The sequence below is a fragment of the Cnephaeus nilssonii genome (assembly GCF_951640355.1).
Source record: "Cnephaeus nilssonii genome assembly, chromosome: 10".
Taxonomy (NCBI): Eukaryota; Metazoa; Chordata; class Mammalia; order Chiroptera; family Vespertilionidae; genus Cnephaeus; species Cnephaeus nilssonii.
The window spans coordinates 78,791,147-78,812,345 of NC_137081.1; the positions used below are offsets into that span (position 1 = coordinate 78,791,147).

General features: G+C 47.6%; 1 protein-coding gene across 1 annotated transcript in view; it reads left to right on the forward strand.

The window, feature by feature from the left end:
* LYPD1 (LY6/PLAUR domain containing 1) overlaps nucleotides 1-21,199 on the forward strand; it is a 36,603-nt gene that overhangs the window by 1,972 nt on the left and 13,432 nt on the right. Inside the window, exon 2 of the mRNA XM_079781923.1 lies at nucleotides 219-356. Coding sequence (XP_079638049.1) covers nucleotides 219-356 — 138 coding nt within the window. The remainder of the gene's footprint in view (nucleotides 1-218; nucleotides 357-21,199) is intronic.

Consider the following 21,199-nt stretch of genomic DNA (forward strand, 5'->3'; position numbering starts at 1 on the left):
TGTGAAGAGCTTGGGGCCAGGTGTAGCGGGCAGACCTCCACTTCATCCTTCAGGACCCTGGACGCCGTGCCGCCCCCTGCCGGCTTTGGCCACGTCGGCTTTACTCGGAAACCCTGCTGCCTGGAGCACCCAGGCGGCTGGATGGGCAGGGGAGGGCAGTGGTATCCCCAGGGTCTTTGCAGGGGCTGGATCTGAACCCCACTGCGTCTGTCCCGCAGGCTTTGCGCTGCAGATCCAGTGCTACCAGTGTGAAGAGTTCCAGCTGAACAACGACTGCTCCTCCCCGGAGTTCATCGTGAACTGCACGGTGAACGTCCAGGACATGTGTCAGAAAGAAGTGATGGAGCAAAGTGCGGGTAAGAGCCTGCAGCTCTCCTCCCCTCCCGGCCTGGGCCGCTGTGAGCGAGGGAGCCACTGAATTACAGGAAAAGGGACTGACTTTGATTCATGCCTACACCCTGGTTATCACAGATTTACTTTCACAGTGCTGGGAAAATGAAGAGTTCCAAGTTACTTTAATCTCATTAGACTTAATTACCAGGGCTTCTCCTCCAGGGACTCGGGCGGGAAGTGCATTTAATGAGTGGCTCTCCTCTTTTTATTTACTCCCCTCACCTCCCTCTGCTAAAAGCTGATCTGGAGGCTGGAGAATATATGGATAACCAGCTCTGCTCCGACAACTAGACAGCGCCCTGTACGCAGTGTCAGCCTGAAATATGAAGCTAGTTGAAGTTCCCAGAGGTCAGAGCTTGAAAAATGTGTCATGTCATAGAGCCACCCTGTATTTCTCTGAAGAACACTACAGGGTCTTTATTCAATTTCAGAACTAGTGCATCACATTCCAGGCACAGATTGCCACCATCTTTCCAAGGAATGCGGTTCCCAGCCCCACAGGCTTAGTGGCTGGCTGGCTGGCTGGTGGGTGAGAGGGCCTGGGCATTATGTGAGGGAGGAAGGGGGTCTTGGGAGAGGAAACCTCCTTGTTCACTCCAGCTGACCAGTCTTCTCACAGAGCTGGACTCCCCAGCTCCTCCCAGCATTCTTATCAGAAAACAAAGCCCCTAAAAGTGCAAATGGAACTTTGGGGAAATGGGTGGAACTCTAGCTTCACTCCCAAGGTCAAACTTGTAAGGCCGTGAAGACCCCCGGTAGGTCCTGAGGCAGAGCGAGGACCCCAAATCAAACGCCGAACTCGAACTCGAGTCTCGATGCAAAAGCAAGAGGTTTCTTTATTCAAGCGCGGCGCAGGGACTCACAGACAGCAACTCTGACAAGAGACTGCTGACTGGAGCCCTGAGCCAGGGTTGATTACAAGCTTTTAAAGGCAAAAACCACACGCAGGTGAGGGTGGAAAGTGGGGGTGATGGCCCGTTCTCATGGGAACGGTATGCCTTATCTTCAGCAGAAAAACAGAAAACATGTAAAAAGAAAACTTGTAAAAACAAGAATTTGTTTTAACAGAGACCAGAAGCCAGGATGTCTTAATCTGTTTCAACAGAAACCAGGACATTTACTGATACAAAGACCAGAAGCCAGGATGTTTACTGATAAGCGCTGAAGGGGAGGTCAGCATGCTCCCTTCTGGGAACTGAGCTGTGCTTGCTTAATCTTAACTATTCCTGCCTCCCGGGACAGTCTCCGGGGCGCCTGCTCTGAGAGTGCATTCTTTCAAAACTCATAGACAAAAAATATGCCATTTTAAGAATATTGAGAAAATGGGAAATAGCATCTGTTGTGGGGAGAGTCCCCAAAGTCTCAATTCAGGATTGATTCTGAAAAACTGACATGTAGCCTTATTCAAATTTCTAACAGCTTTAATAACGTACATACCTAGGAAAGCCACTGCTCCAGTGGTGGCCGGCCTGGACGAGTCCACCCCCTCCCAGGACAAGGTCTCTTCTTTTAGGGGGTTAATAGTAAACCCATGGGGTGGGTGGTCATGTAGACCCCCAGAAAGGACCATGGATTCCTCAGGTAACAGACACCATCAGGCAGTTAGCACACTCTGTGCATTCACTAAGCTCCTCCCTGGAGCCTGACCTTTATCTCTGGGGGCTTTCCCGTTTCCGGGTAGTTAAGCTGAGTCCAACATTTCCCAGGTGCCTTTGCTGCTGGAGCCATACTGCATCCAAAGTGAGTTCCCCTACAGCATCCTGTGGTGAATGCTGCTGAGTGAACCAAAGCCCTGCTCCTCTTTGGTTTGCTGAACTGCACTGCCCACAGAGCCTGAAGAAGGGATTGAACCGTCAAATGACCTTCTTTTTTTAAAAAAAAAAATGAATTTATAGGGGGTGAAATGGGTTGATAAAATTATACAGATTTCCATAGCGCCTATTGTGGGGGTCCCCAGTCTTACGAGAGTTCCTGCCACTGCTCTGGGAGACATTGCAGTCCAGTGGGAGAAACCCAGTTTCTGATTAGGTTGGAGGACTTAAAAAAATTATACAGGTTTCAGGTATACAATTCTATAATACGTCATCTTTATATTGTGTGTTTACCACCCCAAGTCAAATGTCCTTCCATCATCATTTATACCCCCTTTACCTTCTTCTATTCCCCCCACACACCCTTCCCTCTGGCAGTCATCAGTTAAATGACCCCCTTAACCAATTGGCAAATTAAAGCAAGGGTTGTCGTTTTTAAGCGAGTTTTCCCTTCTTGGGAAAGTGATGTCTTCTCGGAAAAGGGCCTGGAAATGCCTTGTTGCTAACTGCGGTTATTGGGGAGCAGATGGCTCGTCACTGTGCTCTGATTTGGTGGTGTGCGGTTTTAAAGGTCCTTCCTGGTCTAGGTCTGGATTCTTGCTGCCAAAATCCCTCTTCTGGGCAATCTGCAATGCAATTGCTCACAGGAATAACCTGTCCCGAGATAAGCAGTATGCATTGCTTAGTCATACGGGATTCTGGCTATTGAAAAAGTAAAACAGAACAAAACTTAGTGATGATCCTTTAGTCGAGATTGAAAAAGATGATTTCGACAAGCTGTTTCTTTTCTACATGTTTCATTCCCGAGCGCTGTACCTGAGCAAGAGTCACTGCCCTTCTGCCAATGGGGCTGCTGTGATGTGAATCGGGGTCCCTCGGAACACTCTGTTACTTTAGAATATGGGCAGCTTTCTTCCGGGCAGTAGGTTAGAGCCAGAAAAAAAAAAAGGGGGGGGGGGGCGCTGTACTGTGGACACATTAGGAACTTCAGAATCCTCGAGGCCACTGCTTACCTGGGTATCGTGTTTTATAAACCTAGGATCTGGTGGAGATAAGGAGAAAGCTATGAACCAAATTACTGCCAGAAGTGGTGTCCTTTTTCAAAGAGAAATTTCTTCCTCTCTAAAAGCACGCCTAAGATGAATACCACACATCATTTCAATGTGCTGTGTGTCATCGGCTTCATTCTCTTCTCCAAGCCACACTGTAAAAAAGGTCCAGCAGGCATTGTAACACCCACTTATCCACAGAAAACGGCAGCACAGATGGTGGCAAGTGCCTGGCCTGAAGTTGCTATTAGCTCGGTCAAGATGAACACCTTATCTTCAAACCAGGTTCCTCTGGCCGTGTGTCCTAGGCCCAGGGGGGACGGAGATGGAAGTGATAAGGTGGTCTCATTTGTGAAGGCTGAGAAACAAACAGTTGATGGGCACGAAGGAAAAACCAGTTATGAGGGGAAGGATGGGAGTCCTGTGCACGTGGAAACGGCATTTCAGAGCCTGAATTCGATAGAAAGCAGATAAATAATGTTCCTGAATCAGAAGAGCGATGTCCAGGGTGGCTGGTAATTCAAAGCACTTCCATTTTCATCTCCAGGTAATTGTTAGAGACCAATCAATTAAGTGACTATTAATTCTCCTCTTGTTGGTAGCGATGGAGAGCCAACCATTGCCGATTGTTAAGTGACCGCAGTGTAGTACAATCATGGAGGGCTGTCTTCCGGGTGTGCCCTGGGCTTCACTTCTACCTTCAGGCTCCGCGCTTTACTTGGAGTATTTCATGCAGTCTGATGGTCAGTCCTCTTCGGAATCCCTTGTTTCCTGAGGTCAAAACCCACCAGCATTCAATTCTACTGCAGGGCCAACTTCTCCAACCTGAAGGAAATACTGCCTGTTCAATGATACTATTAGGAATCAAAGTCAGAATTTTTGTTTGTTTGCTTGATCAGTAACTTATATTGTGCTGAGAATCTTTGTGTGTTAGAGCTGAAAGGGCCCCGTGACTCACAGTAAAGGGTACACACGTAGGAATCTTCTGGGACTTTTATTCAAATCCACATGCCTGGGCCCTTCCCTGCCCCTCCTGCCCACCCCCGGCCCCCCACAAGAAGACATTTCCCTAAATCTGTGGTATAGCTGCCATGGGTCTTCCATCAACTCCCCAAGTGACCCTGAGGTGCCCTAAGTTGTGAAGTGCTGATCTGGAGCATACCTGAGTGTTCCAGGGAGGAAAGCAAGGGCCAGAAAAGTTAGGCATCCGATCCAAGTCCACCAGCCAACTGTTATGAAAAGGCACCCGCTTCCTCAGCCCGCACCGTATATAGTAAAATATGCTGCCAGCTTTGCCTGCGAAGTTCAAGGAGGCAAAGACTCAGACAGCGCTCGTGTCTGCCAGATTCACCTGAGCAGGCATAGCGAACAAGCTGAGTGGACAGGCCACAAAGCGGATATTGAAAGAATAGGAGAACCCAGCAAAGGATTTTAAGCTTGAGTGTTATGTGGACTGGCATTTTTTGTATGTAATACAGGAAAAGCAGAGTTTTAAATGGGCTACGAGATTTTAATGAACCAAGCAAGTTTGACATTAAACAGAAATGAAAGACATACTCTTTCCAAAAAATACCAGCAATGCAATATGCCCAGGCATTCAGTTAGTCCTTTCTGGATTAAGTCTGCAAACTCAGCTCTTTGAGTTTTGAGGCAGGTACATTTAGTTTTCAGTTGGGAGGTACATTTAAAATTAACCTTTACCTATTCCCCACGGTGCCATTCCTATTCGGTGCTGAGATTTATTTTCCATCACTCTTTATCCCGTTGGCCATTTCTGGAGCAATAACACCCAGCTGTGGGGAAGGGACCTTTGGTTCTGCCTCTTCCATGGTCCTTACTAATTGATATTTAAATGTTTGCATAAGGAATGCCTTGCTCTCACTAGCTCTACATGTAATGAGTTAGCAACTACTTACCATCACCCTTGATAGTGACATTTCTTTTGCTCTTGCTTTTTACTGCATTCTGAAAAATATTTCACATATTGATTTTCATTTCAGAATAGGAGCTCCCCACCCCATTTGAATTGTTGCAACCAGGGTGTAAAGAATGTGAATTTGCATTTGTTTGACAGTGCAATCTTGTAATTAGAGTTTTTCCTCTTGACTAGATACAGTGAAGGGGGCATAATTTAATTTTTATAGACTAGCCAATTTCTGCCCTTAGTAAAATATAGCTCTGTCAAGTGAGCAAAATGTTACAGGTTCTCCAAAACCTTATTTAAAAGTTAAATGCAGTATATTGAGAGAAAGTTCATGGTCTGAATCAGTAACCTAATCGATCTCTTCACCCATCCTCTGCAACATGCATTAATCTATTTGTCTGTTTTGCAATACAAGAGTTACTGATTTATATGCCATGTTGCATCTGCATTATGGTTGTATAAGCAATGGCGATTTTCCTTTTGGATTACTTAGTTGCTCATCCAGTTGGGCAGGGAGAGCTCCATGCCTTGGACAGGTTAATTTTTTGCCTTATTTTCTCATAAGCTAAATAAAAGATGGCAAGTGAGGACTCTAAAAGAATCAGTCATCCTCTCATGGAAAGATAACCATGGCCCATGTTTTCTTAAGTCTATGCTCTGCTTAATTTCACCAAAATTTAAAGTATTAGGCTGTAGCCTGTCATTGGGGTGGGCCAGTTCTGCTAATCAGTATTACATCGCAGTCCCTTGACACCTGCATTCTCTTCCAGGTGTGCACCTGCACACATGCACACACATCATACCTATGATTGTATGTGTATTGTTACATTTTTGCCTGTACAGATGCTTTTCAACTTATGACGGGGTTAGTTCTGATAAACCCATTATAAGTTAACAATATTCTTAAGTTGGAAATGCATTTCATGCACCTCAGCTATCAAACATCATAGCTTACCTACTTGGTTTCTACAGAATGCACATTGCTCTCACACTATCAAAAGTAGAAAAATCATAAGTTGAACCATTACAAGTTGGGGACTGACCATCTGTATATATCTGCACACACACACATATAATTCTTGTCAGAAAAAAAAAAGTTAAGTCCCCCTTCTTTACAGGTGTTCAGGATGTTAATTACTTATCCCTGTTGTGTTACAGGCAGGAAGGCACTTTCTAACAACTGCTTTCCCCAGAACCATTTTGCTAGGATCACCTTGGTATCTGTTCATCTTCCAGGGCCCCGTCTGCACCGTACCTTTCCTTCTCCTCTCAGTGCTCTCCTCGTCTCCCTGTTAGACATCCCACTTCCATTCTTTATGCTCTTCCCCTCCAAACCATTTTGAATCAGTCAGAAGGGCTATAGACTATGCTCTAAGAATAAAGTGAAAAAACAAAGATTAAAAAAAAACAATTGCCATATTTTAACTTTGCCACGACGACTTCAACAGGTTAAAAAAACTCTGAAGAAGATTCAGATGTCAGGAAACATATCCTCGTGTATTAACATAAGCCCTGCTAGAAAGGTTTCGGTGTCGACTTCAATAAAGTTATGGATCACACAGGGAGAGGTTCTGTACAGTGAATGTCAATATCACTTCCTCCTTTCTGGTGGGACACAACACCTTTCTCTCCGGGGCAAGGCATCTTCCCACGAGTTGCTCCCTTAGTTTTGGAAAAGCGTCCATCTTTCATGCAGAGGGCATCGCTGGCGTCAGAGGCAGCATTTGCAGAGGGAACGTCAAATGTCTCTAGTCCCTTGGCCTCTCCAGTAAGTGGAGCATTTGTTTATGTTAACTTTCCAGCTGAACAAGCCTCCAGAGATGACCTGGCATCTCCATAGATGAACGCTTTGAAGATTGATCCCATCCAGATCTCCCCTAACACTAATTCCTCCCATCAAGACTTCATGAAAGCTTCCCTCATTGATGGTTTTCCTAATGAGTTTAAACAGAGAGGCTTCAAAGCGAGGGTTTTCTCCCAAGTGAAAAGTGAAACTAAGGATGAAAACAAAACTGACACTGTTTCCTTTGAACTTTGTAAAGGAAACGTGCTTCCCTGATATATTCCTGGCACCAAAAGATCTGAATCTACAATTGAGTTCCCCTGCCTCCCTGCCTCTCCCTTTTGTCCCTTTCATACTTCTGGAATGACTGACTGACGTAGGCTCTAGCAAACCTGGCAAAGTTTTATTAGCACCCGGTGCGGAAGGCTTCAGCACCCAGCCCTGTTATTAGTTGTCAGATGGAAAGGGTGTTCCGCTTCATTAGGGAAGAAAGCACTCCTGTCCCAGCTTCCCAGGCTTGGTAACTTGGAAGAGGGTACTTCACGTCCCCAAGGGCTCAGCTCCCCCCCCCCCTAGAAAATGCAGAGGCAGGCCATCTGTTTTCTTGTGAGATACAGAGAGACAGTGAGAAATAACCATCCGAAGGAATTAATCCTAAAAAGGGAAACCTGTGGGATGCTCACCAGGACCTGCTCCAGCCACCATCCTCCTGCCTCAGAAGGCTGGCCCACAGCTCGGCCTAACTCACTCTGCACACCACTTCCCGTCTCTCACACTGAAGGAGTCCTCGAATTCAGCCTTCAGTTCCTTATAGTAGGATCCACATAGCTGTCCTAGAAGGTTCACAGTGAGACAATATCCTCACTTGATGGTTGGTGAATCTGAGATGCAGAGAGGTTCAGCAATTTGCTTAAGACCACACAGCCAGTGGGACTGAAATTCAAACCATCCCTGTCCCCAGGAGGTTTTTGATCATTATAATGACATTCTGTATATTTATCTTTTTGCATTTTTAGTAACAATTTTATTGAGATACTAGAGGCCCAGTGCATGACATTTGTGCACTGGGGGGGGGGAAGGGGAGGCCCTCAGCCTGGCCTGTGCCCTCTTGCAGTCCAGGACCCCTCAGGGGATGTCCACCTGAGGGATTAGGCCCACTCCCTGCTTCTGGCTGAGGCACACTGACCACCAGGGGGCAGTTCCTGCGTTGAGCGCCTGCCCCCCTGGTGGTAAGTGCATGTCATAGCAACCGGCCATTTCACCGTTAAGTCGATTTGCATATTAGCCTTTTATTATATAGGATAACCTTTTTAATATGAACAATTCAGTGGTTTTTAATATACTTAAAGTTGTGAATATAATTGAATTGCAGATACATTTCTAATGTCAGAATATTTTAATTTGCCCAAAATGAACCCCTGTACCTGTTAGCAGTGTACTTTCTGTCTCTGTGGATTTGCCTGTTCTGGATATTTCAGATAAATGGAATCAGACAGTATGTGGTCTTCATGACTGATTTTCACTGAAGATAACATTTTCAAGGCTCATCCATTTCACTTCCCATTTTGAGATGCAGCCTTCCTTTTGCTTGTGCAGGGATCTGGAGAGAAAAACTTAGATTTGGCAAATCCCTGAATTAGAGAGTGGGGGTGGGATGGGGCATGCTGTGAACCTTGGGACTGCATTGACTAATTAGCCAATTTGTTGAGTTGAACTAAAAACTTGTGCCAAGAGCAAGTCATTCCAGTGAGCTGAACAGAATTTGTGTTCATCAAGCATCTGCTTTGTGCCAGGCACCGGGCTTCCGTCCATTGCCTCTTCCTCCACTGCCATGTATTAAAGAGTTAATGTGCTTTTCAATGAAGGGATCTTGAATTGGTTTGTGTGAACCACAAGAATCCTCAGGTACCTGGATGGGTTAGTCCTGATTCCTGAAGCTCTTATCAGTGATCCCAGCTGCCCATCCCTACATCTGGCCTCACCCATAGGCCACAGCCCTCAAGAATCATTCACAATAGCCAACATATGGAAACAACTCAGTGTCCATCAATAGATGAGTGGATAAAAAGGCAGTGGTACATATATACAATGGAATATTACTTGGCCATAAAAAAGAATGAAATCTTACCATTTGTGACTGCATGGATGGGCTGACTGGAGGGTATTATGCCAAGTGAAATAAGTCAGTCAGAGACAGACAAATATATGATTTCAATTACACGTGGAATGTAAAGAACAAAATAAATGAACAAACAAAACAAGCAGAATCATAGACACAGAGAATAGACTGGTGCTTGCAGGAAGGGAGGGGGTTTAGGGGATTGGGTGAAAGAGGTGAAGGGATTAAGAAGTACAGATTGGTAGTTACAAAATAGTCACAGGGATATAAGGTATAATATAGGGAATATAATCAATAATATTGTAATAACTGAGCATCAACTTGTGAGGGGCATGTGGGAGGCAGCCTATCAATAATTCTCATCATTGATGTTTCTGTCCCTCCCTCTCCCTTCCTCTATCTGAAATCAATAAAAACATATTGGGGGTGACAAGTCCGGCAGAGAAGGGCAGTTAGGGGCAACCAGGCTGGCTGGGGAGGGCAGTTAGGGGTGATCAGGCTGGCAGGCAGAAGTGGTTAGGGGCAATCAGGAAGGCAGGCAGGCGAGCAGTTGGGAGCCAGCAGTCCTGGATTGTAAGAGGTATGTCCGACTGCCCGTTTAGGCCCGATCCCACCAGGATCAGGCCTAAACAGGCAGCCAGACATCCCTCCAGGAGTCCCAGGTTGGAGAGGGTACAGGCTGGGCTGAGGGACAACCCCCCGTCATGCACGAATTTCATGCACCGGGCTTCTAGTATTAAAATAATATTGTAATAACTATGGTGCCAAAAAATATCAGGGGTGGAGAATCACTTTGTAAAGTATATGATTGTCTAACCACTATGCTGTGGTTAGTACAAAATAATATTAAAAGTAAAAAAAAAAATGATGCACCTCTTAGTCTAGGAGAAACCTTGATTTATAACTTTACAGATGGGAAAGCTGTGGTGCACAGAGGACTTTTCTTTCCGGAGGCTAATAGTTGTGATCAGTCCATTTCTCTCTTCCCTTGAGAAGGCTGAGGTGGGACAGGTGCAGAGGGACTCCGGGGAGAGGTTTTTGTTAAGGAGAGAGGATTCAGGCACTGGCTGGTCATCTGCACTGAGACTCAGTGAGTACAAGTCCAGCCTTTTTGTGCCAAAACAAATCCTTGATTATGCCCTTTATGCAGGCAGACCCCTTTACTCCTCTAGAAGTGGGAAATCTCTTCTTTGTAATTCTCTTCTTTAAAACTAAGCTGATTCTTCCTTACCTTGTAGTGTTCATTGTGGTAGAAGGGACTGTTTTATAGGGCCAGGACAAGCGCAGGTAAAAGACAGCGTGTTTCCTTCCCTGCACTCCACAAAAGGCCTTATCTATAACTTAGGAGTCTCAGTCAAATCTGCGATGAATCAGTCAGCTTGCAACGAAACACAAGAATTATAGTAATATACTAGGGGCCCAATGCACAAATTCGTGCACCTTGAAAGGAACTGTGGGCCACGAGGCTGCAGTGGGCACAGGGGCGGGTCTTGGCCCAACCTCCGTGCCCCCACCCGGACCTTCTCACCATGGCCCCAGGTCCTCTGTCTGCCAGCAGCCCTGCTTCTGCTGCTGCGGCTCCCATGCACTAATGGTGCTGGCCCTGCTTGTACCCACTGACAGCATGGAGCGATTTGGGCTGGCGCCAGCAGTGGGTGCGAGCTGCGGCTGCTGGCCCTGATGGCCCCTCAGGAGCAGGGGGAGGTGGAGAAGCCCTCAGGGGCGATCGGGGCCGGCAGCCGCTCGCACCCACTGACGGCTAAGTGATCGGGGCCAGCGCCGGCAGTGGGTGTGAGCACCTAGTGGGACTGCAGCGTGTGTGGGAGCAAAGAGTTTTCAGTAACCACCAGAGGCTCACCCCGATGACAGTGACCGGCGCCCTGCCTTGGTCTGGTGGCCTCACTCACCTGCTCCACCATTTCGCTGTGGCCAACGCCCACCATGTTTCACGCTCTGCCGCCTGCTGCCGATGCCTGCCATGTTCCACGCGTGCCCCCTGGTGGTCAGCACACGTCATAATGACCAGTTCAGTTGTTCTGCTGTTTGGTCTATTTGCATATTAGGGTTTTATATATATAGATGCCATTTATTCTTGCTCTCTGGTAAACTGCGGACTGTGGCTACATTGTGATTCAGAAACTGTTTTCATTGGTCAGAGCTCTAGGGCAGTGATTTTCAACTGATGTGCTGCAATAATTTTTAAAACCTGCAATACCTGACTATTTAGCCAGGGTCACTGACTTCTTTCCCTTAGATTTCCAAATTAAAAAATGACAACAGCCAACACAACAATAGCTGTCCGGTGTGAATGGATCAAAAATATACCTATTTTTTGTCAGATTGACAAACTATATAATATCATTTTTGGTGTGCTGCAGAATTTTAGTAATGAGTTTATGTGTGCTATGAGATGAAAAGGGTTGGAAATTGCTGCTATGGGGCATGTTATCTTATTAATAAATTGCTTTCAACTTTCTGATTGTCTAACAGTTCAAAGCAAAGCAGGAGATGAACTGAATTAAGTGCTGTAGGTAAGCTGAAACCATAGAGTTCATAATAAATTGCTTTTTTATTTTTTTTGGAAAGAATAAAATAGAGTAAAGCCCTGATGTTTCAAGGTGTTGTTTCGGCTTTATGACTTTGCAAAGCAGGAGAGGGATCCAGATGCAAAAGTGATGGAGTGCTGTATTATTTTAAGGAAGTTGTGGTCCTTGGTCCAGTGGTTTTCATTTCTCACTGGACATGGACAATAGCTTTTTATGTTTTTCTATTTCTTGGGCTTATTCGGGAGAATAGAGGGACGGGAGACAGCGCCCGAGGCGGTGGCGCCAGGCGCAGCTCAGCCCCAGAGTCAGTGCGTGCGGTGTCAGCGCGAATACAAATGTGCAGCGCAGTCCGCCCTCCGCGGAGGCTTCTTCAGAGCATTCGGGAAGCAGGTGTGTTAGGTGACGCTGGGCGATGGGTTTCAGACCCCGTTTTACTGCCTGTGCAAAATCTAGCAAACCACTTGGGTTTCCCGGTCTCTCTCAGAGAATCTGTTCAGAAACAAGAGGTTGACTAGTTTCCCACCCAGCGAAGGCATCCAAATTAGGAGTGCAAGGGATCTGGGCTTCAAAGCCAGCCCGGGATCCTTTGGAGAATTGCGCCGCCTTAAGGCGCAAAGGCAGAGAGTGGGAGCGGCGCCTGGAGAGAGAGGAGTCAGCTAACTTTCTTTGAAAGGCAGGGCAGCTTTCCACTCAGCCTGCCACTGGCTGTTGGAAGGGAAAGAAGAATAAAGTGAGCCCTAGTTGGTTTGGCTCAGTGGATAGAGCGTCAGCCTGCGACCTGAAAGGTCCCAGGTTCGATTCCGGTCAAGGGCACATGCCTGGGTTGTGGGCTCGATCCCCCGAGGGGGACTTGCAGGAGGCAGCCGACCCATGATTCTCTCCCATCATGGATGTTTCTATCTCTCTCTCCCTCTTCCTCTCTGAAATCAATTAAAAAAAATATATAAAAAAAAGAATAAAGTGAGTCAGAAGGGGTCGTTTTCATTAAGAGTGGGTGAAACTCCAAAGAGACTAGCCAAGCCCTGTGGAACCCGAGTCCCATGGGGCCCTGCTTACCTGTGTGAATGGAGCGGCATTGATAGGCCTGACCTTCCTGGTGGAGGTGACAGTGACGGCAGGATGACAGAGGACGTTCTGACAGTGCTGTCTGTTCAGTGTTCTCCGGCCGGCACTTTGCTGGGCCCGATCCTTCCAGTGTTTTAGCGCATCTTTTCCTAATTTGCTTCATTGGAGTTCATTCATGCTCTTCATTTCTATACACCGACCCCTGAAAAGACACTATGCCCATCTCTCTCTATCTCTCAATCTCCCTCCCCCTTTTTACATCCTCCCTATTGTTCACACATGCAAACATGCGCGCGCACACACACACACACACACACGCGCACGCGCGTGCGCACACACCCAATCACCATTCACTGATATATAGACCCTCAAAAAATATTTGCTGAATGAGTAATTTGAATAACAATTAAAGCTAAACAGATATATCAGCAATTTAAAAATATTATATCAGAAATGAAGGAGCTTAAATCTCTAGCATAAGAAGACAAATAGGATATTAGTTTAATATACCTTTTCCTTCTTAAACTAGAAGCAGCCAACTAATCCCTGTTAGTAACAATTGTCATTTAAAGAACAGCTCTGAAGTGTAATCCACCAGCTTTCCTATTTGTCAGCTTGCTTTCAAACTGGCCTGCCCGTGCTTCTGACGAGGAGAGTTTTCTGGAAACACCCACCCCAAGCTAACTTGGGAGTCATGCTAGCTGGGGGAACGGGTCACCACCCAGCCAATCCTATCAGCTCACAGTTTGGTGTTTTAATCCTCACCCTAGAATGTGTTTACTGATTTGGAAAGAGAAGAAGGAGTGAGAGAAAAACATCAATTGGTTGCCTCCCGTATGCACCCCGACTTGGCATAGAACCCGCAACCTAGGTATGTGCCCTGACTGGGAAATGAACCCCCGACCTTTTGCTATACAGGACAACACTCCAACCAACTGAGGCACCCAGCCAGGGCTCTGCTGATGGTTTAAGTTATTTGGAACTCTCTTTGACCCACCTCGGTCATGAATTCCCTTCGCAAGCAAGAAACCTCCCCCTACCCCCAGGGATAGTTCCCCAGCAAACCTCTGGGCCTCTCCCATGCAGGAGATGCAAGTGAAGAATACAGAAGGACATGCTCCATAGCAGAGAGGCAGCCCAGTCTTTCCGCTGCAAATGTGCTTCCAGACCATTTGGTTTGGGCAAACTAAACCACAGAGGGAGTGGGGGGAAAGGCTGCTTTTGCTCTCCTACTGCCTGTCTTGCACTTACACTGTCTCGCTGAACTGTAAGCCTCCACTCATTGCTTGTATTCTCGCCCTGCTTACTGCATACCGTTAGTGTCACTCTCATCACACCCACGTGGAAGCCACCGGAGCTCTGGCTGCCGTGGCTCCTGGGCACCAAGGCGCATGTGGTCTGTCCCCTTCCTTAGTCTACGGGGCCTGTCTCTTCCTCAGTGTGTGGGGCCTGTCCCCTCCTCAGTGTGTGGGGCCTGTCCCCTCCTCAGTGTGTGGGGCCTGTCCCCTCCTCAGTGTGTGGGGCCTGTCCCCTCCTCAGTGTGTGGGGCCTGTCCCCTCCTCAGTGTGTGGGGCCTGTCCCTTCCTCAGTGTGTGGGGCCTGTCCCCTCCTCAGTGTGTGGGGCCTGTCCCCTCCTCAGTGTGTGGGGCCTGTCCCCTCCTCAGTGTGTGGGGCCTGTCCCTTCCTTAGTCTCTGGGGCCTGTCCCTTCCTCAGTGTGTGGGGTCTGGTTTCCAAAGAGGAGTAACCCGCTGCCAGATTCTGCTATGTTCTTGCCTCCACCATAGGCCTCACTTTGTGTCACTTAAGAATGGTTTTGCTGCCAGTAACAGGGACTTGAGCCACAAGACATTTATTTTTTTCCCAATAAGTTAGTCCGGAAGTAGGTGGCCTGGGGGTCATTCTCACAGCTCAGTGATGCCATCAAAAACCTAGGCTCTCTCCCTTTTCCTACTCACTTTCCTAAGCACGTGGGCTTTTTAGCTACTGGCTTGTTGCCTGCTGGTAACGAGGTAGCTGCTTATATTCCCATTAAAGGGAAGGGACAGCACCAAGGAGCTGTTCTCTTCAGCTTTTCCTTTTAATGAGCAAACAAAGCGCTCCCCAAGTCCCCCAAGCGAATTCTGCCTACCTTTTCTGGTCGGAATGCCGTCTCGTGGCCACAACTTGCTGTGAGGACGAAGGCACATGGTGGCTGTGGGTGCCCCCTGTCAGTGTCTGCCATATCACCTTCGGAGAAACCCCTGCTCAAAAGTGGGAGAATTCCAGCATAGTGCTTCCAGGGGCCCTAGAGAAAGAACGGGGCGATTCGCTGTCCCGAACATCACCCGCCCTTTTGCCTAAAACGAACACCGAATGTCTCATCGTGAATCATTGTCACAATTAGAAAGGGAAAGGAACTCATGTACCAGCGAGTTTAGTCAAGATGTACATGACATTATAGAATTTTGGTTCACTGATACTGGGACGTAAGTATAACTGCGTTTTAGTGTGAGGATATTTTCTGTAGATAAGAATGCCATGTTCACGGTGACAAATACAAGGGTGCTTCGGGTTAAATGCTTGGATATTCTCTGCTCATCCCATCTGGAGCCATTATGCAACCGAGAACTCCATTTTTCCTACATTTGGGTGAATTTGTATGCAAGAAACTGTTGATGAATCTTTGTGCTCCACTATGTAAATCTTACCACTTCAGAACAATGATCTGAAAGACTCCAAGGTTAAAAATGCAAGAGCAGTTTCATAAATCATTGAAGGGCACTGCTAATGCTGGGATAATAAGTCATAAATATCTATTCCCTCCAGCCCCTGTGGCAAACCGGGGGACAAAGACACCGGCCGAGGAAAAGCAAGTGACTGGGCAGAAACCTTTCTGGCTCAGAAAATTTAAAATGAGCAGAGAAGTCCAAATCTAATGCAAAACTGAAGTAAAACTAACAATTGGCCTCATGCATTATGGCTTGGTTGTTTGCTTGCCATAATTAAGTTGGCATCCGTGGTTAACAGCCTTGAAAATGAAACTCAACAAAAAACTTTGGGAAGGGTAATCGGAGGCTTCTGAGGAATGAAATCCACCCATCCCTATTATGAGGAAAATGAATGTTCTTGTTGGATCTCGTTTCATGTCTGTTTTGTTGTTGTTGCGGCTGTTGTTTTAACAGGCACCTTTATTGTTACTCTCAGGGGGCATTGCCGCTCCTTAGCATTCCTCTCTCTCTCTGGTCTACCAGCTGGGCTGCAGGGACTGAGGCTCAGCGTCAGCATGGACGTGTAGTGGACTTGCTACTTCCCTTTTGAGGAGGAGAGACTTTAAAAAATGGGTTGTTAGCATTTTCGTTTGCTTCGTGTAGCCATCTGCAGCTCAAATGGACGGGGTTTCTTTGGCTTTTAAAAAAGTCACATCCATGGGAAATGCAGAACAGGGAAGAGCCAGGATACGACACCGCCCAGAAAGGACCACCTTCCAGGTCTTCTCCTCTTGTGATGCCTGAGAAATGGTGCCCAGGATGCAGGCACACGGCACACTCACGGAAAGCCTTTTCTTCCCAAGATGTTCCCGCTGAGATGCAGAAACTGGAAGATTCCTCACGTGGTGTTCTTCAAGACAAAAACAAAATACATGGGAGCAGATCAGAGATCCATCTTCTTGCACTTTCTTTCAAAGCTCAGTGAAATGCACATAGTTCATTCCAATTACCCGCTTCCAAGCATTTTTCTTTGAGGAGCTGTTCCTAGTCCTGCATGAATGTTTATGGGGACATAATCATAACTCTGGTGCAGAAAGTGCTGGTTATTTTTCGAGTAGAGGAAGATTAGTCTCACTCCCAGACGGGTATTCACACACGTGGCAGTTTGCCATGGAAGTTCGACTTTAAAACCAAATTATATAACATGAGGTGAAAAGTAATGGACTATTAAAGGCTCTGTTTAGAAATTTCCATCTCTGCAGCAGCACAGAGATCAGAGGCAAAGAAAACTATTGGAAAATATAAATGCAGGATGGTTCATAAAGAGGAGAAAACACACGCTTTATGCCCCTATTTTAATTGACCATGGGGGCAGAGACTGAAGTAAGAAAACCAGGAAAATGACTTACTTTAGAAGCATGCGTATAGCAAGTAGGTCCTCCTAGAACTGCAGCCCCACACTCTGGGATGGACCAAAACTGCATGCCCATCAGCAGGGGTGAGGTGAGCGCAGTGCCCCACATCCTTTTTCTGAACCAGTGCAGCTCAACTCACCAGCAAGACCAGGGCTAGGTGGTTACTGTGTATGAGTCTCAAAGGCCAGAGGCTATGTGGAATAGAGATCAGTAGGCAAATACTTCTAACTCTAGAGAGAATCGCCACCAAAGAATGAGGTTTTAGGACACTGCAAACTGGCGCACATGGAACCTGGTGGGGTCTGGAGAATGCTCCGTGGTTATGTCTTTTTTATTTCCCAGAAACTGAGAGACAAAACAAGGAACAAGGCAGATGAGGCAAAAATGTCACCGTTGTTACTAAGAAAGACTAGGTTGGCTCGGCCGGTGTGGCTCAGAGGTTGATGTCAACCTATGAACCAAGAGGTCACAGTTCGATTCCCAATCAGGGTACATGCCCGGGTTGTAGCTCGATCCCCAGGAGGGAGCATGCAGGAGACAGCTGATCAATGATTTTCTCTCATCATTGATGTTTCTATCCCTCCCTTTCCCTTCCTCTCTCTGAAATCAATAATAACATATTTAAGGGGGAAAAAAAGGAAAGACAGACTAGGTTGGAGGGAATAGCATTGGGGTGAAAGTCAAATGGGCTTCCAAATTAGTATCTTCAAATTAGCTGGCTCCCCCAGTCACAGACAGGCCCGAGGGGACGTTTCTTGCCCTGAGGAGCAGAGCAGAACACCTCTTTGCTGAGTTACTCCCAAGAAGGAAAAGGGGATGACCAACACGTGCCCAGTTTATTCATCGCATGTTTACCAATCAGATATGTCACTCTGTTATCACTACCAGAAAAGGAACTTGGGTGGGTCTGCCTAGGGTCAGCCAGTGATGTGTGGGCTCTTAACTTCGTGCAGTAAAAATTTCACAACAGGTGTCAGGTGACTATGAGGTACATTTATTAAATCTGGGGGCAGTAAAACAAGAAAGGGCTTAGCATAGAAGAAGCAACAGGAGAGCCTAGGCTGGGCTGCCCTAGCTCACTGGGAAGTCAGAGAAAGGGGGTCCTTGGGATCAGGTTAAGGGGTTAGCCTGCAACGAGCTGCTGCTGCCCATTGCTCCCCTGGTTGCAAGTCTCGTGGGATCCTTTCGAGTTTAGGAGATGCACGCCTGTGGGGGAGGAAGAGGGGAAAAAGGGAAGGAGAAGGATGGGAGCTGCTCCCCAGAGGGGGAGCATATGTGTACTGGGTTCTTCACTTTGAGGCTTTTATCTTTTCTTGCACTTCTAACTTGGTCACCTTGAACTTGAATGAAGTGAATGAACAGCATCTGATGAGTCGGCTAGGGGTGGCGGGGGGGTGGGGTGGTGGTAAGAAATGGTGGTGGGGGGTGGTGGTAAGAAAGGGAACAGATGTGGTCCTAGAAGAGCATGGACAGCGGTGGAGAAGAAAGTAGACATCTCCCCTCTCCACACTGCGGATCACGGCGTGTCAGAGGTGTCCCTGCTGCAGAGGAGGAGCCGGGTTGTAATGCAGAATGACGTCTTTGCCAGCAGTGACAAGACTGTTCCCTGGATAAGTTACATGTGCACTTAGAGTCTGCACATGCCCTCTCCCCGCAGAGGTGGGGAAGTTCAGACGCCCGTGTCCGAATCCTCTGAGGCTGGTAGGAACCTGTGTGTTTAAGGAGTGCCCAGGCGATCCTTCTGCGGGCGGGTGTCTGAGAGCCAGGCTGGCGCAGCCCCTGCCTGCGGAGTGCCGCCTTTCCTCCCCGGGCATGGGCGACTGTCACCAGCCCGTCCTGAAGAAACGTGATAAAACAGAGTTTCAGTCAAAGGTTTAGCATCGCACCCGTGACAGGACATTACAACGTGTTCATACCTGCCTGGGGCCAGCCATGCTCTGTGTCTCAGTCCTGTGGAATTTCAAAGCCCAGACCACGGCTGGGTGGACGGATTCGAGCAGGGCTGTTTCAGGCGCCTTCCATTCTGCCTGCCCCATCTGCAGTGACCCAGTCTGTTAGGAGCAAGCAAAACGCGCCGGACTCAAGCAAAGAGAAAACACCATCTTTCTTCTTTCCCTCATGTGATCAATAATTCAAACCTTAAAGCAAGCCCGACACCTGACGGAGTGCTTGCTGCAGGGAAGCAGACAGGTGCCATCCAGCATCCACATCCTCTCTGAACACCTCTTTCTCTCTCTCTCTCTCTCTCTCCCTCCCTCCCTCCCTCCCTCCCTCCGCCCCATCTCCTGGCCTGCCTTTGGTCCTCCTCCACCTAAATGCCGTGCTACCTGTCTGCTAAAATGTGGCCCATGTAGTCCAGGAGGAACTGGGATAGAGTGTGGACAGCTGTGGGGGAAAGAGGAGCCAGTCATTTAAAATGTTACAGCAGATCATCAGTGAGGCTTGAAGTCACTCTCCCCTCTAAGTGATGCACCATGAGGCGCATAAACTCGGCAAGTAGCTGCTTATGTGAATTAAGCGTGTGAATCACAAAGTGCCTCATGGTCAGCTGATGGCGATGGCGATGGCGATGATGATGATGAAGGTGATGGATGATGATGATGAAGGTGATGGTGGTGGTGGTGGTGATGATAACCACAGTAGCAAACACTTGCATAGAACCTAGTTTGTGCCAGGTGCTTTTCCCAGTGCCTTACACACAGTTCCCTTGACTCGAAAGGATTATTTCTAGTGTCTGAAAAACAAGGAGGACCCACACACAATGGAACAGAAATGTGTTTGTACCATTTATTTGGATGCATTGCAATCCAAATATAGACTTAATTCTAGTGTGTAGGGTACAAAGGACCTAATTCTTTTTTCTTTTTAAATATATTTTTATTGATTTTAGAGAGGGAGAGAGAGAGAGAAACATTAATGATGAGAGAGAATTGTTGATCAGCTGCCTCCTGTATGCCCCCAACTGGGGACTGAGCCTGCAACCCAGGCATGTGCCCTGACGGGGAATGGAACCATGACTTCCTGGTTCATGGATTGATGCTCAATCACTGAGCCACGCTGGCCGGGCTAATTCCTTATTCCTTACACCCATGTCTTATGTTTTCAGCATCATTCTTGGAAGTATATTTCCTTCCAAGTCGAATGTCCAGATCCCAGGGGAGAGGCACAGTCGCTGCAGTGGAATGGGCTCCCCTGGAAGTAACCTGTATTTTTTGTACCTTTTCCTTTATTCCTCAGCATGCCCATCAGTCACACTTTAAATGAGGCAGATTAATAGCGGCAATGTCCTCGAAGCAAGCAATCTGTGGTGTGCTTTAAGTGAGCATAGCCACCCATCTAAATCCAAGAACCCCAGAAGCCACCCCGCTCTGCAGACTTAAAGAGGATTAAAGTTTTAGATGCCAGGTGTCATATATATATTTTGAGAGGAAGAGACGGAGAAAAACATCAATGATGAGAGAGAATCATTGATTGGCTGCCTCCTGCACACCCCCTACTGGGGATTGAGCTCGCAACCTGGGCTTGTGCCTGACGGGAATCAAACCGTGACCTCCTGGTTCATAGTTCGATGCTCAACCGCTGAGCCATGCCAGCTGGGCAAGATGCTGGGTGTCTTGGTTGCTGTGGTGACAGAGGGTGTGTGTCCCACAGGCACACTTCTGGTCTCAGATGAGAGCCCTGAGAAATGGCTTGGCACTGCAGGACACGTCTCTGTGCCCTGCGGGTGGAGAGGCTGTGGCCGGCCCAAGCAGGGATTAGCCCGGCTATGCAGACAGACAGCCCTTCCCCAACCTGCCCAGCCTGCCGGCTCTGGGCCTCAATCCCTGTTACTGAGTCACAGCCTCTCCCAGCCCTGCCTGTACCAGCCAAAGACTGGGGGTGTGTCTTAGCTTCATGAAACCTCTGCTACCCAGGCCCCGCCAGCCTGGGAGTAAAATTTCACTTGCAACTAGTCAGGAAAGCACTCACTACCATGGGACTTCAGAATTTCCTTCAAATGGTCCTTCCTTCTGTCTTTTCCCCTTTCTCCATTCATTCATTCATTCATTCATTCAGTAACTATTTATTGAGCTCTGATTGTATGCCAGGCACAGTTCTAGTTGCTGGAGATGCATTCCATTAATAAAGCCCCAGTAGTAAAATCGGCAGTGTGTTGGAAGTGATTAAAGTCAAGCAGGAGAGGGGCATCCTCAACTATTGGGGAGCCTCTCACTCTGGCTCTTGGACACTGCCCTTTGCAGTGGCAGCTGCCGAGAGGCTCAGGATAGCCTTAAAGCTGCAGGAAAACCCAGTCTACAGCGGTGCAACCCAGACACCGCTTCCTTCCCATGGTGGCGCTGCTGAAGTCAGGCAGACCCATGGCGCCCTCATCCAAGCCCACCCGAGGTTTCCGGAAAGCTCTGATG